The sequence below is a fragment of the Calonectris borealis genome, chromosome Z (assembly GCF_964195595.1).
Source record: "Calonectris borealis chromosome Z, bCalBor7.hap1.2, whole genome shotgun sequence".
Taxonomy (NCBI): domain Eukaryota; kingdom Metazoa; phylum Chordata; class Aves; order Procellariiformes; family Procellariidae; genus Calonectris; species Calonectris borealis.
In genome coordinates, this window is record NC_134352.1 from 63,895,627 (window position 1) to 63,908,674 (window position 13,048).

General features: G+C 38.0%; 1 protein-coding gene across 2 annotated transcripts in view; it reads right to left on the reverse strand.

The window, feature by feature from the left end:
* Nucleotides 1–13,048, reverse strand: part of CWC27 (CWC27 spliceosome associated cyclophilin) — a 121,268-nt gene that overhangs the window by 107,938 nt on the left and 282 nt on the right. The window contains exons 1-8 of one of the 2 annotated variants that reach the window (XM_075136182.1): nucleotides 12,952–13,040; nucleotides 11,585–11,681; nucleotides 9,885–9,997; nucleotides 8,329–8,472; nucleotides 7,498–7,596; nucleotides 7,213–7,316; nucleotides 6,064–6,133; nucleotides 2,278–2,357 (exon numbers count right to left, since the gene is read on the reverse strand). In XM_075136182.1, coding sequence (XP_074992283.1) covers nucleotides 2,278–2,357; nucleotides 6,064–6,133; nucleotides 7,213–7,316; nucleotides 7,498–7,596; nucleotides 8,329–8,472; nucleotides 9,885–9,997; nucleotides 11,585–11,591 — 617 coding nt within the window. In that variant the 5' untranslated portion in view covers nucleotides 11,592–11,681; nucleotides 12,952–13,040. Of the gene's footprint in view, nucleotides 1–2,277; nucleotides 2,358–6,063; nucleotides 6,134–7,212; nucleotides 7,317–7,497; nucleotides 7,597–8,328; nucleotides 8,473–9,884; nucleotides 9,998–11,584; nucleotides 11,682–12,951; nucleotides 13,041–13,048 lie in introns of those variants that run through there. The other variant, XM_075136181.1, reaches the window with a different exon arrangement.

Genomic DNA, 13,048 nt, shown 5'->3' on the forward strand with positions numbered 1-13,048 from the left:
GCATCCACGTCTGTAATTCTGATGTCAGTCTTGATCAAGTAAAAGCCACAGGAAGAGATAAAATGACCTACTCGGGATTTGTGACATGGCTATAAGGCAAATTGCCTTACCAACCTCTGGGAGTGTTTTGAAGGGCCTACACATGGCTGTGGATGATCTCTCTGATATATTTGGATTCACATAGAATCTCTAATCAACGGTTTTTAAGGAAACTAAGTAGTCCTGGGGTGACGGGAAAGTCCATGCATGAATAAACAGATGGTTAAAAGACAGAAAATAAAAGTTAGAAGCAAACCATCACTTCTTGCAATGGAGGAAGATCACTAGTATATATCCACAGTAGTCTGTGTTGGGGCTTGCGCTGTTCAGAGAGCTCAGTAACAAAGCAGGCAAACAGCCAGGCCACTGAATTTTTTGCTAATACTAAGTTACTCAGGATAATAAAGCCAAGAGCAGATTGAAGAATTGCAGAAGGACCTGAGTGATAAGACAATAAAATGATAGATGAAATTTGAAGTAGATAAAAGTAAAGCTATGCACATTAGGAAAAGGAGTCCCACATACAGAACAAGGGGCTCTCATTGATAATGTTGTGTTCCCCAGGGGTCTGTACTGGGATCAGTACTGTTGAATATCTTCATCAATTACATAGACAGCGGGATCGAGTGCACCCTCAGCAAGTTTGCAGATGACACCAAGCTGAGTGGTGCGGTCAACACACCTGAGAGACGGGATGCCATCCAGAGGGACCTGGACAAGCTCAAGAAGAGGGCCCATGTGAACCTCATGAAGTTCAACAAGGGCAAGTGCAAGGTCCTGCACCTGGGCCGGGGCAACCCCCGGGATCAATTCAGGCTGAAGATACCAAGAGCCGCTTCACAGAGAAGGACGTGGGGGTACTGGTGGGTGAAAAGCTGGACATGAGCTGACAATGTGCGCTCGCAGCCCAGAAGGCCAACCGTATCCTGGGCTGCATCAAAAGAAGCGTGGCCAGCAGGTCGAGGGAGGTGATTCTGTCCCTCTACTCTGCTCTGGTGAGACCCCACCTGGAGCACTGTGTCCAGCTCTGGAGCCCTCAGCACAAGAAAGACACAGACCTGTTGGAGCGGGTCCAGATGAGGGCCACAAAAATGATCAGAGGGATGGAACACTTCTCTTATGAAGAAAGGCTGTGAGAGTTAGGGTTATTCAGTCCGGAAAAGAGAAGGCTTCGGGAAGACCTTATTGAGGCCTTTCAGTACTTAAAGGGGGCTTACAGTAAGAAATTTTTTACAATGAGGGCAGTGACACACTGGAACAGGTTTCCCAGAGAGGTTATAGATGCCCCATCCCTGGAAACATTCAAAGTCAGGTTGGACGGGGCTCTGAGGAACTTGATCTGTTCATTGCACGGGGGTCAGACTAGATGACCTTTAAAGGTCCCTTCCAACCCAAACTATTCTATGATTCTGTGATAAACAAATTCTTGGAGTTGATATAATTTCATGGAATTGTCTCAGCTCAATACTCAACAGTGGTTAAAAAGGCAAATCAGAAGGTAAGAAGTATTAAAAAGAAATAGAGAAGAAAATAGAGACCATCTTTACGCAAGCATACAGATTTATGGTTCACCTCATTTTTAATATGTTGTTTAGATTTGGGGGGGGGGGAGATATTAGAATAGAACCAGGGTTGGAAAGAGCAACAAGAATAACCACAGGTACAGAACAACTTCTGTGTGAAGAAAAGTTGAGTAGGCTTTAAAAGCTTAGGCTAGAAAAGAGATGGCCTAAGAAGGGATTGTGGTAAAGAGAGATACAAAGGGACTGACTGCTCACTGTCTCTTCCAGCATGAGAGTTAGAATTTATCAAATGATGCCAGTAGCAGCCAGGTGCAGAACAAAAAGGAGAGGTACTCCTTCCTGCAGCAGACAGGAGGGTGTGAATGTAAACAATATTACAAGAGACTGAATAAGTACTTTGATGAGAGCTCTATTAAGGATTACTAAATAGATGAACCACATCAAATTCTGACAGTCCCCTAAGCTGAAAGTAGATGGAGGGTGGGAGACTACTCAGGTAAACATTATGCTTGCCCTGCTTTTATTCTTTGTTGGGCATTCACTGAGGCCAACGTTGGTGACAGCATAGTGGGTCAGAGGAACATTTGGTCCGATCCAGCATTGCCATTGTTAATTTCTTAAAGAGTAACAGACAAACAATGAGTATACATGATGCTAATCAGGTCTAACATCCTGAAAGTGAATCTGTTCTGGAAATTGGAAATCACATATTAACCTTTTGACAGCAGGAACTGAGCTTAGATGTGGATCATCCTTCAGTAGATCATGACTACTTTTACTTTTTCCCTTCATGCTCTGTTAAAAAAAAAAAAAGAAAAGAAAAAAGGTATTATAAATTTCAGTGTTTGAGAGAAGAGATGGTGAAAAAAGATAATGGTAAGAAAAAGATAACTTGTTTCTTGTTAGCTTTAATCTAACCAGTAAATATAAATACTTTTAATAGCAGAAGAACAGAGAAGACGTTCCAGAAAAAGGAGCATCAAACTGACCCCATGGATTTAAAAAGCATTGTTCCAATAGCAATGCACTTAATTTTAAAGGAAAGAGAAAAAAAAAGAGAAAAAAAAAAGAGATTGTTTAGTCATCACAATCATTACACATCATAAAGATACATGGTCTAGCACATATGTACTTGAGTGAATGAAGAGGTAAGAACTTGACTTTTCAATAATGGCATATGACAACTCAAAGAACTACCATGTACAAAGCAGTACTTATCAATTGGCAGAATACTAATTAGAACCCTAGGAAAAAAAAAGAAATTAACAACCTGCAATACATCAATCTGCAATACATCATGCAGGACTCATCTACTGAAGCAAGCAGTCAAATAAATTTAATAACACGTAAGATCTTCAAACAGAAAGACTGCAGTAAGAAAGCATTGCCCAAGCTAATCCAAAAAGTACACTTATACACTTACGTTTCAGACTGAAATCAGACTGAAAATCTCCATTACAGAAACGGTCTGTTTTATGACCTGTATGTCTCAATTTCAGCTTCAGGAAAACAGTAGTTGTGTGGATAACAAAATCTTACTTATTTAAACATGACTTCAATTTTTTATTATGTAGAAAAAACCACTAACACATTCTAGCACTAGCAACATGAAAAATTACTGCCTTTAACAAGTAATTCGTGTGTGTGTGTTCAGGAGCTAGATGAAATATAAGACAAGTGCTTATCAGCTTTGTAAACTGCTCCAAACAAGTACAGACAATTACATGAGCAGTTTGGACATCGAAAGCTTCAGTTTAAACACTAATCAACAATCAGTGGGGGGCCCACTGTCAGGTCCCCAAGTGCACTAATAGCCTTAGTGGCCTTGAGGAGTTTTATCTGGAGCTTCTCTGCCCGTAAGCACCATTTCAGCTCAGGCCTGAGCTGTGTCAGAGGTGTACCTGTGCCTAACCCCGTCTTCTGGATGGGCCTGTTAGACCCACATTGTGGACTTGTCTCCAGTCTTGTCTCCTGTCCCATCTCTCACTGCTCCTGACTAGACTCTCTGGAGGGAACCTTGGTCTTGGTTATTGCTTGCCATGTCCAGGACCCTGTTGATGGACCCTGTTACCAGCAACCAACTCTGCCTGCTGTACCCAGACTCTGTGGGATTGTGCCTCTGTTGGTGAGCGCACTGCCTGTGCTGGAATCACTCTTGCCTCCTCGCTCGCCCTCCCTCATGCAGCCATTCTGCTCTTTCCACTCCTTGACACAAACTTCCGTAATCCTGTGATCTCTGCCTTCTATAACCTCCCGGGGTACACAAATTTTCTTTCTAAAATTCATAGTCTCTATAATATAACCATTTAGAGACTCTCCTGATGCAGAAGACACAATTTGACCTGTAACATTTAAAAGAAACCAACAGCCCTAATCCCTTGTTTAATCTCTTTTTGAAAGTATTTATACTTCTCACTTTAATCATATTTTGTGGCATAAATGTTCACAATTTAAATTCCAAGAGGGAAAAATACTTTGTATATTTATTTGCTCATTTATCTTTGTGTTTCAGCTTTCATATTGTAAGAAATAGGGAATAATCATTCTCATCTTTCCCTCCCCCTCTCCCTTTGTTTTTTTATTTTAAAGTTACCATGATCCATATCCCCAGATCTTGCCCTTCTTTGTACAGTCTCAGGAACAAGGTGATGTATTGCAGCAAAGATAAAACATATTCTTTCACTTAGACTAATTGTAGTGCAGCCTGAACAAGTCCAGAGTAGAAAATTGTTCATAATGGGGAAGATGGAGAAAAGACTTAGGGAGGCATTCTTAAATTCAGTATTTACTTGGTCAATAGGATGTGACTAAGACAAGAATTCTTATTTTTCACATGTAAACATGAAACCATTAAACAGCGTAAAAATTTCATCCTGATACATGGTGTTTTCATTTATTCTTTAGATAATTTTAGCCTTATCTTCACTGTACTAAAAATTAATAGTAAATGTTCCCTTTTCTCAGATCTATCAGAGGATTCCTCAGCTACTTACAGACTTTCCTCTCAACATCAGTCCTAAAAGTATACCCTTCTTATGTTGAAACAAGCAAGACTTACTGCATCTAGTAACAAAAAAAGCTCACAGAAGGATTCTGAATTTGTGGATGTCAAAAGAATCCCATTATTAATTTTGACCTTCGATTTTTCTTATTGAAAACAGAGAATGAAAGTTGGTGCTTAATGTATCAAGATCAAGATAATGTCCAGAACTATAGAGATACTGATCTAGACCTATTAGAAACAAGCAATGAGGTTTGGAAAAAACAGTTTCATTGTGTTGTGAAGAATGAATAGAAGTTCTTCATAAACAGTTGATTTGGTTTTTTTTCCAGCTACAGCTAGTCCAGAATTTAGTCAGGACAAATATGAGGATGAGATTTTAAGACTGAGTTGAAGACAGCATGACAACACTGAAACTGGGCTTGTCATGGAAGAGGTGTTCTATTTATATCATTTTAAATTGAAAAGCAAGTATTTGACGTGAAAGGGAAGAACATCAAAGCAACTGAGTTAAATGCAATATTAAAACCCAGACATACACCAAGAGCAGAACTGCAGATGAGCATGTTAAGGTAAACAAGTATAGTTAGTCTGACTGGTAAGTTGAAACAAGAAAGAAAAACAGTTAAAACTACTGTTGTGATAAACCTCTACTATCATCCTGACTGATACCATCTCACTGTAATATTATTTACTATTGTCTTTTGCATTTTAACTAAATCGTGAGGACTGAGGACCATTTTTTCACTTATGTGGTACAGGACTCAGCACCACGTAGTCTGATCACTAACCAAAGCAGGTAGGTACCCGAACCGTACAAATAAGTAAGAAAGTCTAGGGCTCTAGCGAAATAATTTGGTCAGCAGTAGAAATGAGAACGACAACTTTTTATAGGAATTTTAAACTAACCTTATTTAAGTGGCAAAGTCAGATAAGGAAATGTTAGATCAAAGACTACCTATGCAACCCTAGTTCTGTGAATGTGAACAATTTACAATACTGCAATATTTAATTATGATAATGCACTATTTTTCCCACAAATAACCCCATTTAATTTTGCACACAGAATGGATACACATAAGAAAATGGAGCTAAGAATGCACTGGCAATGAACAAGTGGATCTATTTCAAACCTCAAGTATTTTACAATCAAATTACACTCCTACAATTAAGGAGGTGAAAAAGAATAAAGTATCTATCACTTCCATTAATTTTAAACAGCAGACATAGATCTACACTATGAAGTATGAAACTTTATGTTTATGGAAATGTAAAAATATCACGCAGTAACTGAAGGCACCTTCAAAGTTAGAAGAGTTAAAAACCTCTGTTTTTTCAACATGTTAAAATAGTAGAATCATAAAAATTGAAGTAATTTCTATTATTATTGTTGAAAACTCAAACACAAGAACAAGATTAAGAACTTTAAAGCTTTTCACAAACATGCAAAAAAGGTAATTTTAAGTTGAAAAGAAAAATGGGGATGATTTGCTACAGTACCTGACTAACTCTATTGACTTCCTCCTCTTCTTCTTCAGCTTCTTCCCCAAAGGAAAGCAGGTTAAAATTTCTTTAAAAGAGAAAACGGATTTTCTAGTAAAACTTTAAATACTGTCTTATTAACATTCCATAAACATTAAACATATTACTTTCACACTGTATGCAATTTTTTAAAAAAACTTTCTGCCCTGCGAAATGTACCAATTTCAAACAACTACAACATGTTGTTTTGCAATAAACCACAAATATTTAGAGAAGCATGTTCTATTCTATTCCTGAGACAAAACAATCAGGATAGCTAAGCATCACTTAGAAAATGGTAAGATGGAATTTGAGAAATTCTGCTTTGATTAACTTTCACAGACTCTTAAATGCTGACAGCTCTGAAAACAGAGCAGTTGCATTTTTTTCAATTTTTTTTCCAGCAGAGCAACATTGAAGTACCAGACACAAAATTTTCATGATATGACAGCTCAGAAAAGCATCAAATACACACATATTCATAGAATGTAATTAAAAGAAATAATGATCTTTAATTTTTTTTTCCCAAATTTAATTGTTTACACTATGTTGGAACCAGTCAGTCGCAACATGTTGTACTGCTGTCCGACAGAACTGACAGCGTACACACACTTTAGATTTCCTATTACTTTTCATTGCATGTTTACGACTACCAAATTTCATTCACATAAATTGAAATTTCCCATGTCAAAACGCCTGCCTTTTGCTAAGTATTTTAGTGGGAGAGAAGTGGTAGCTGATAAAAGAAGTTCAGAAACCTCAAACAACTGAGCTATGACCTAGTAACTAGCACGTACTAACTTCAGTGTCATCCCAGTCACAAAAGAATGATTGCACGTGCTTGCCCATGGAAAAGGCTTAAGGTACCTTCTACCTCTCTTTTGCAACAGACTATCAGCATGCATGAAACAGTTACTGTGCATCAGCTGAGCTGTAGCCACTTCAGCCAGAGCAACTAGATTTGCATGATCTCTCGAAACGGGGAAGTAGGTTTTGCTAAGGTTAGAGAACATTCCTCTAGGCATTTTGGTTAAGCGTTGTGTTTCAAAAGCAGAAATAGAAAATTACCAAGCTGCAAATTAAAGGTGAAAGAAAATTAACCATGACATGTATGTTGCATATATTTACTTTGTGCCTTTTACTTTGGACTTTTTAGTTTCGTCTTCTAGTTTGTCCTTCTTCAGCTTTTTATTTGGTCTTGGAACAATGTCATCAAAAGGATTAAACAAAACCTGTTAAAAAAGTAGTATTTTAGACACATCTTTAACAGGTATTTTGTTATCATTAAATGATTCAATATTTTAAAACAATATATAAAAAGACATGCCAAGTTTTCATACTAGAACACAGGTTTCTGAATGCTTTGAACAAAAGAATTTTAAAACTTCAAATCTCAAACTAGAACATACTCACCTCGCTACTTCTTATTTTATGTGGACTAAGAGGTCTCTCTTCCTTGTCAACTTCTACTTCAGCCAGGCGCAACATGTTATATATTGTATCCCCTGTAACCTGTCAAATTTATAAAAAAGGTTTGAAAATCCTTGCCTATAATTTTTGTTAATTATTATGCAAAACGCAAGGCAATTATTATGTAAAGAATTTTGAAAATACAAATGATATAGGAAATACTGTAAGCATGTAAGACTTCTAAAAGACAGCACGTACAATGTACAAAGGTTTGGTTTTTTAAAATTTAACAGCAAAAGCTGAAGGAATACAGGCAGCTAAACCTGCATTTTTGAGAGCGTATGCAGGGAAAGATGTCAAATTCTTACTATGAGCTGTGAAACAGGAAAATAAAAGACACTGTGAAATAAAAAAATAGCTAGTTTATTTTCTTTAAAGTAAATCATGAGAGTGGTAAATTCACCTGTTTTTCATTTTCCTGACTCTTCACGGGTGATTAAAATTTACAAACAGAATTTTCTAAAATGTCACTAGTATTAGATGAACTGATTAATAAGACAGACCCATAATAATATTAGTAAGATTATTCAAAGGAAGCACAACACGAAAATATAATTTAGAATAATAACAACAGTAAAGTAGATAATTATGGGAACAACCCGTAGAAATATTTCTACCAGACACGGGAAACAAAGAGAACGGAGACAGCTTAGAAAGCAGTGAAATAAATTTCAAATGTACGTAGCAGCAAACACTGAAATAGCCTTTGAATACAGAGAAACTTATAGTAGCTTCTGTCAAACTCAAACTGGGACTTTAGTCCTTGTAGCAGACCTTTCCAAAGATTGTGTGCTTGTTATTAAGTTCATCTGCACGACCCAATGTAAAGAAAAATTGACTCCCGTTATCATGGGGCCCAGCATTTGCCATAGCAACAAGTCCTCTTCGATTAAATCGCAATCGTGAGTGGAACTCATCCTGGCAGAGACAGAAGAGAAAAGAACACGATTTAAGTATGTAACTATTTTTTGCACTTCTTTAGCTACGTCTTACTTACATCAATATGCACACACAGAAAATATGCTGTTAATTTTCTTTTAAATTCAGACAGTAATAAAACCAAAGTCTTTTGAAACTTAATGCCACAGTTGTATTTAAAAGTTTCTGTTTTCAGCAGAAAAGATTATTTTTAGTCAATGTTTTTTCTTCTTAGTGCCTATAATAATGCAAACAAATGAACAATCTTCTTCCAAAAGAAACCATAAACACAAAAGCAACAAACACTGAAAGAAAAAAATTAAACTAGTGTATCAATAATAGAAAGACACATGATTTAATAAAAACTCTAAGTTCTATCTTGTTAACTTTCTCTTTTTCCAATCGTTACCTAATAATCATTATTCGTTTTTGTTGGAATTTATTATCCTCCCAATATTAAAAAAATCCAAAGCATTTCTAAAAGCAATTGCATTTCATACATTTCTTGTAAAACTATCATTCTTGTTAACCACTGTATTTAGGGGAAAAATCCTGATTTGTGTAAAATAACTGGAAGCTCAGTAACAGGTTGTAATAGCACAATATTGCAAAAATCCATAGGAAGAACATTTTCTGGACCATAAGAAGACAGAATAGAACTACTTACAACGCAAAGTTAAAGCGACGAGTAATGTATTAATACCATGGTAGTATCACAATTCTAAACACTGCAATATTGAGATACCACTAATTTTAAGCAGCGATGCCGCTACAATATCAGTAATATTTTTGTTCTCTGCTCAGGTCCAATCCCTTCCACAAACTTCACGTTCGTGTTTGTATGTGTGAGTCTGCTCTAGCAGCAGAGAGATGGAAGGCCCAAAGACAGGCTATGCAGCTTCAGTCATGAGTTAAAGGTGCCTGCCCCATCTGAAATAAAACAATCAGGCAGAACAGAACATAACTGCTGCGCGTGGGTAGCTTCACTCAGGATTTGAGCCTACTGGTTAAGAGATGAGCCATGCTGGTGTCAATAATACCTATGAACACATATACAACATTCAGAGACCTTTGCTAAGTGAGATATAATGTGCGTAAACAATGTACATTTTTGCATCTGAGTTGGCCACATATCAACACCTACCCTTCACTCTTCCTCCTCCCTATTTTTCCTTGTGAAGTTCATGTTAATAAGGTTATACAATTATCATAATACCAGAACAGCTAGATTTAAAAACTCTCATTTCAGAAAGGCATATTCAAAAATACTAAAGCAACATGTGAAAGCAATTACTCTACATGTATAACACTGCATTTCTAAGATAAGGTTTGTTTTCTCACAACCCAACACAGTAGGATGAACAACTGATAGAATAACCAAAAATTAATGCATAAGATATACAGATACGTACCTTGAAGGGAGCGCCATAGACTGAATCTCCACCTGATCCAGTACCAGTGGGATCACCTCCCTGCACAATAAAGCCAGGTACCACTCTGTGAAATATTGTGTTATTGTAATACTCTAAAAAAAAAAAAAAGAGAGAAAAAGAAGAGGATATTAAACATACGTAAGTGGTCTCAAAATCAAACTTTCATATAGATTATGCAGAGATGCCCAGAGACTGAAGTTCCAGAAAGCAAGCAGTGTAAGTGGATTCTGCTATTTCCAGTGGGGGTTCCCTCCTCGTCCGCTGTCTTGCTCAGTGTGAGTGTATCTCAGCTACAAAGTATTGCTGATGACATTTATGAAAAAAAAGTGGTGTCGTGTTTCTGTTGCAAAAGACACTGCACATCACCAACAAGATGATATTGATGAATTATTTTCTTTTCAGCTTTTAAGTTTTATCATTGGAATGATACTTCCAACATACATCAATTTAAAACGAGAGCTAAAACTACTATGCTCTGTCCCAGCCAAAATCTCACATACATCATTAGCCATATCCACACGCGAAATGATTAGCATTTTCACTCACCAGCATGGAACACAGGTGTCACCCCTTTCACGACCTACCCTGTACCCAAACTGATCATTTTCACAGAATGAAATATGTGGCACATATTGCACCCTAAGTTGTCTTCTTTTATCTACCAGATAAGGGTTAGGAGATCATAAGAAAACAAGAGCAATGAAAACCTAACTTTACCTGACATATATTTCAGGTTGATTTTTTTTTTTAAATAATAAAAAAAACATCTGCAGCATGCTGCAAGACAAAGCAGGATTTGCAAATGTTACAGGATAGCTATATGCTAGGATACTCACCGGAGAAATACTCAAATTTATTATACAAAGCACAGGATCCTACACAGCAGTCAGACAAATTCAGAAAAGAAATAAAGCCCAGTTCTTTAACACTGAGGATAACTGAACTTTTAGGACTTACCAAGAGCTAAGAAATTGATTTACCATTGCAAAAAATCTCCACATTAGGTATAAGAACATGGAACAGGCTGGATCCTGCTGGAGGCACAAATCCTAGACTGCTATTTTCCCCTAACAGAGAAGGGCTAAAAAAACTCTTAACCACTCTACGAAGGCATAAATGGGATAATAGCAGCAGCGAGAAAACACATAAAGGCACCAGGTCCTTCACAAATTCTTGTTACAGTTTTCCCACTAGGGAGCTTCTCATTCTGGTACCCGCTACTCCAGTGAAGAGTGTTACAGAGCTTCCATCAACAAAAAACTACAGCAAATGAAACATTAGAAGCATTCATGAAAAAAATGAAATGGTGATATGGAAATGAGAATTTTGGAGGATGTCCAACATTGCATCATTGCCATTTCATACACACATTAAAGAAGTTATACTTTGTCGAGACTTGCTGAGAATCAGCCTTCCCAAGTCTCTGACATACAACTTTTCGGTAATACTACATCATCTCCTACATTTGAGAAAACCATATAAAATTTTTCTTTTTTTCCACCAGGTTCCTTAATAACCTTGAAAAACGTTGCCTGAGTGTTAGTTAATATTTTCTAAATACAAATAAATTCATTAAGATATTAAAGTTAAAACATAGTTATGACCTCTATTTTATTAAAAAAGGCACAAAGATTGCATAGGAAATAATTTCAACAACTCCTATCCCATTCAGTCATTACCTTCCATACAAAGCTGGATGAAATTTCGACATGCTTTTGGTGCTTCTTTTGACCATAATTCTATATCTATATCTCCTGCTGTAGTTCTCAGCAAAACCTATAAAAATATAGATAAATACACCATTAGTTTTATTGTAACTTAGTCACTGATCAAAGAATATCATTGCCGAGTTAAAAAAATGCTTCTGAATTCATTATATTAGTAACAGCAGTAAATATTCAAATGTGCCAGGTAGCTACTGTTAGTTCTACACAGTATTGCCAGAACTTAAGATACAGTTTTGAACCGATATATATAATAAGGCTTCAAGACCAATGACCTGATACCTGACACATGATAGAAACTTAGATACCCTTTATCACTTCCATAATGAAACAACATGGGAAAAAAAAAATTATGCTCCAAAGGCATACACTCCTCTTACAAATAATATCATTAAATTCAGTGAGAGATCATAATAAAATTAAGAACCTAAGATATAGTCAAGAACAGAGGAAAGACTGAGGAAAGATAAACTTTGGAAAACAAGTCTTATAAGGAGCGGCTGAGGGAACTGGGGTTGTTTAGTCTGGAGAAGAGGAGGCTGAGGGGAGACCTCATCGCGCTCTACAACTACCTGAAAGGAGGTTGTAGTGAGGTGGGTGTTGGTCTCTTCTCCCAAGTAACTAGCGATAGGAGAGGAAATGGCCTCAAGTTGCGCCAAGGGAAGTTTAGATTGGACATTAGGAAAAATTTCTTTACTGAAAGAGTGATCAGGCCTTGGAACAGGCTGCCCAGGGAAGTAGTTGAATCACTATCCCTGGAGGTATTTAAAAGATGCGTAGATGAGGGACATGGTTTAGTGGGCATGGTGGTGTTGGGTTGATGGTTGGACTTGATGATCTTAGAGGTCTTTTCCAACCTTAATGATTCTGTGATATAAAACGAAATGCTTCGAGCACTGCTCTGTGTTATGTATCCACACAGCACACGTCGTGCGTTGACTCAGGTAATGTCTTTAAGGGATATAACACCTCAAACCAACTTTAACCAAAGAGCACCACAACACGGAAATCACCACCACACATACAGCGCATATGCCTCTCCCCGTCCCCCCCCTCCCCCTGCAACATACCATTTCTTCACACCCCCATTCAAAAGCAATCGCAGTGCACAATCCCCCCACGCTGAGTGCGCACCCTCTCACCCGATACCGCCGCACGCACACAGCGCAACCTCCTCAGCCGCGCTCCCCACGCACAGCGCGCACCCCGCTCGCCTGCAAAACCCCCACGGAGCAGAAAGTTTCCTCACCCGCACCCCTCGAGGAGCGTACACCGCCCCCGGCAGCAGCTCCCCGCCCGCACACCACGCGCAGCCCCCTCACCTACGCTGCAGCACAGCTCTCCTCCACCCGACGGCCGGGCCTGGCCTGGCCTGGCCTGCCCCTCGCGCACCGCAGCTCCTGCCCCCGGCGAGCCTCA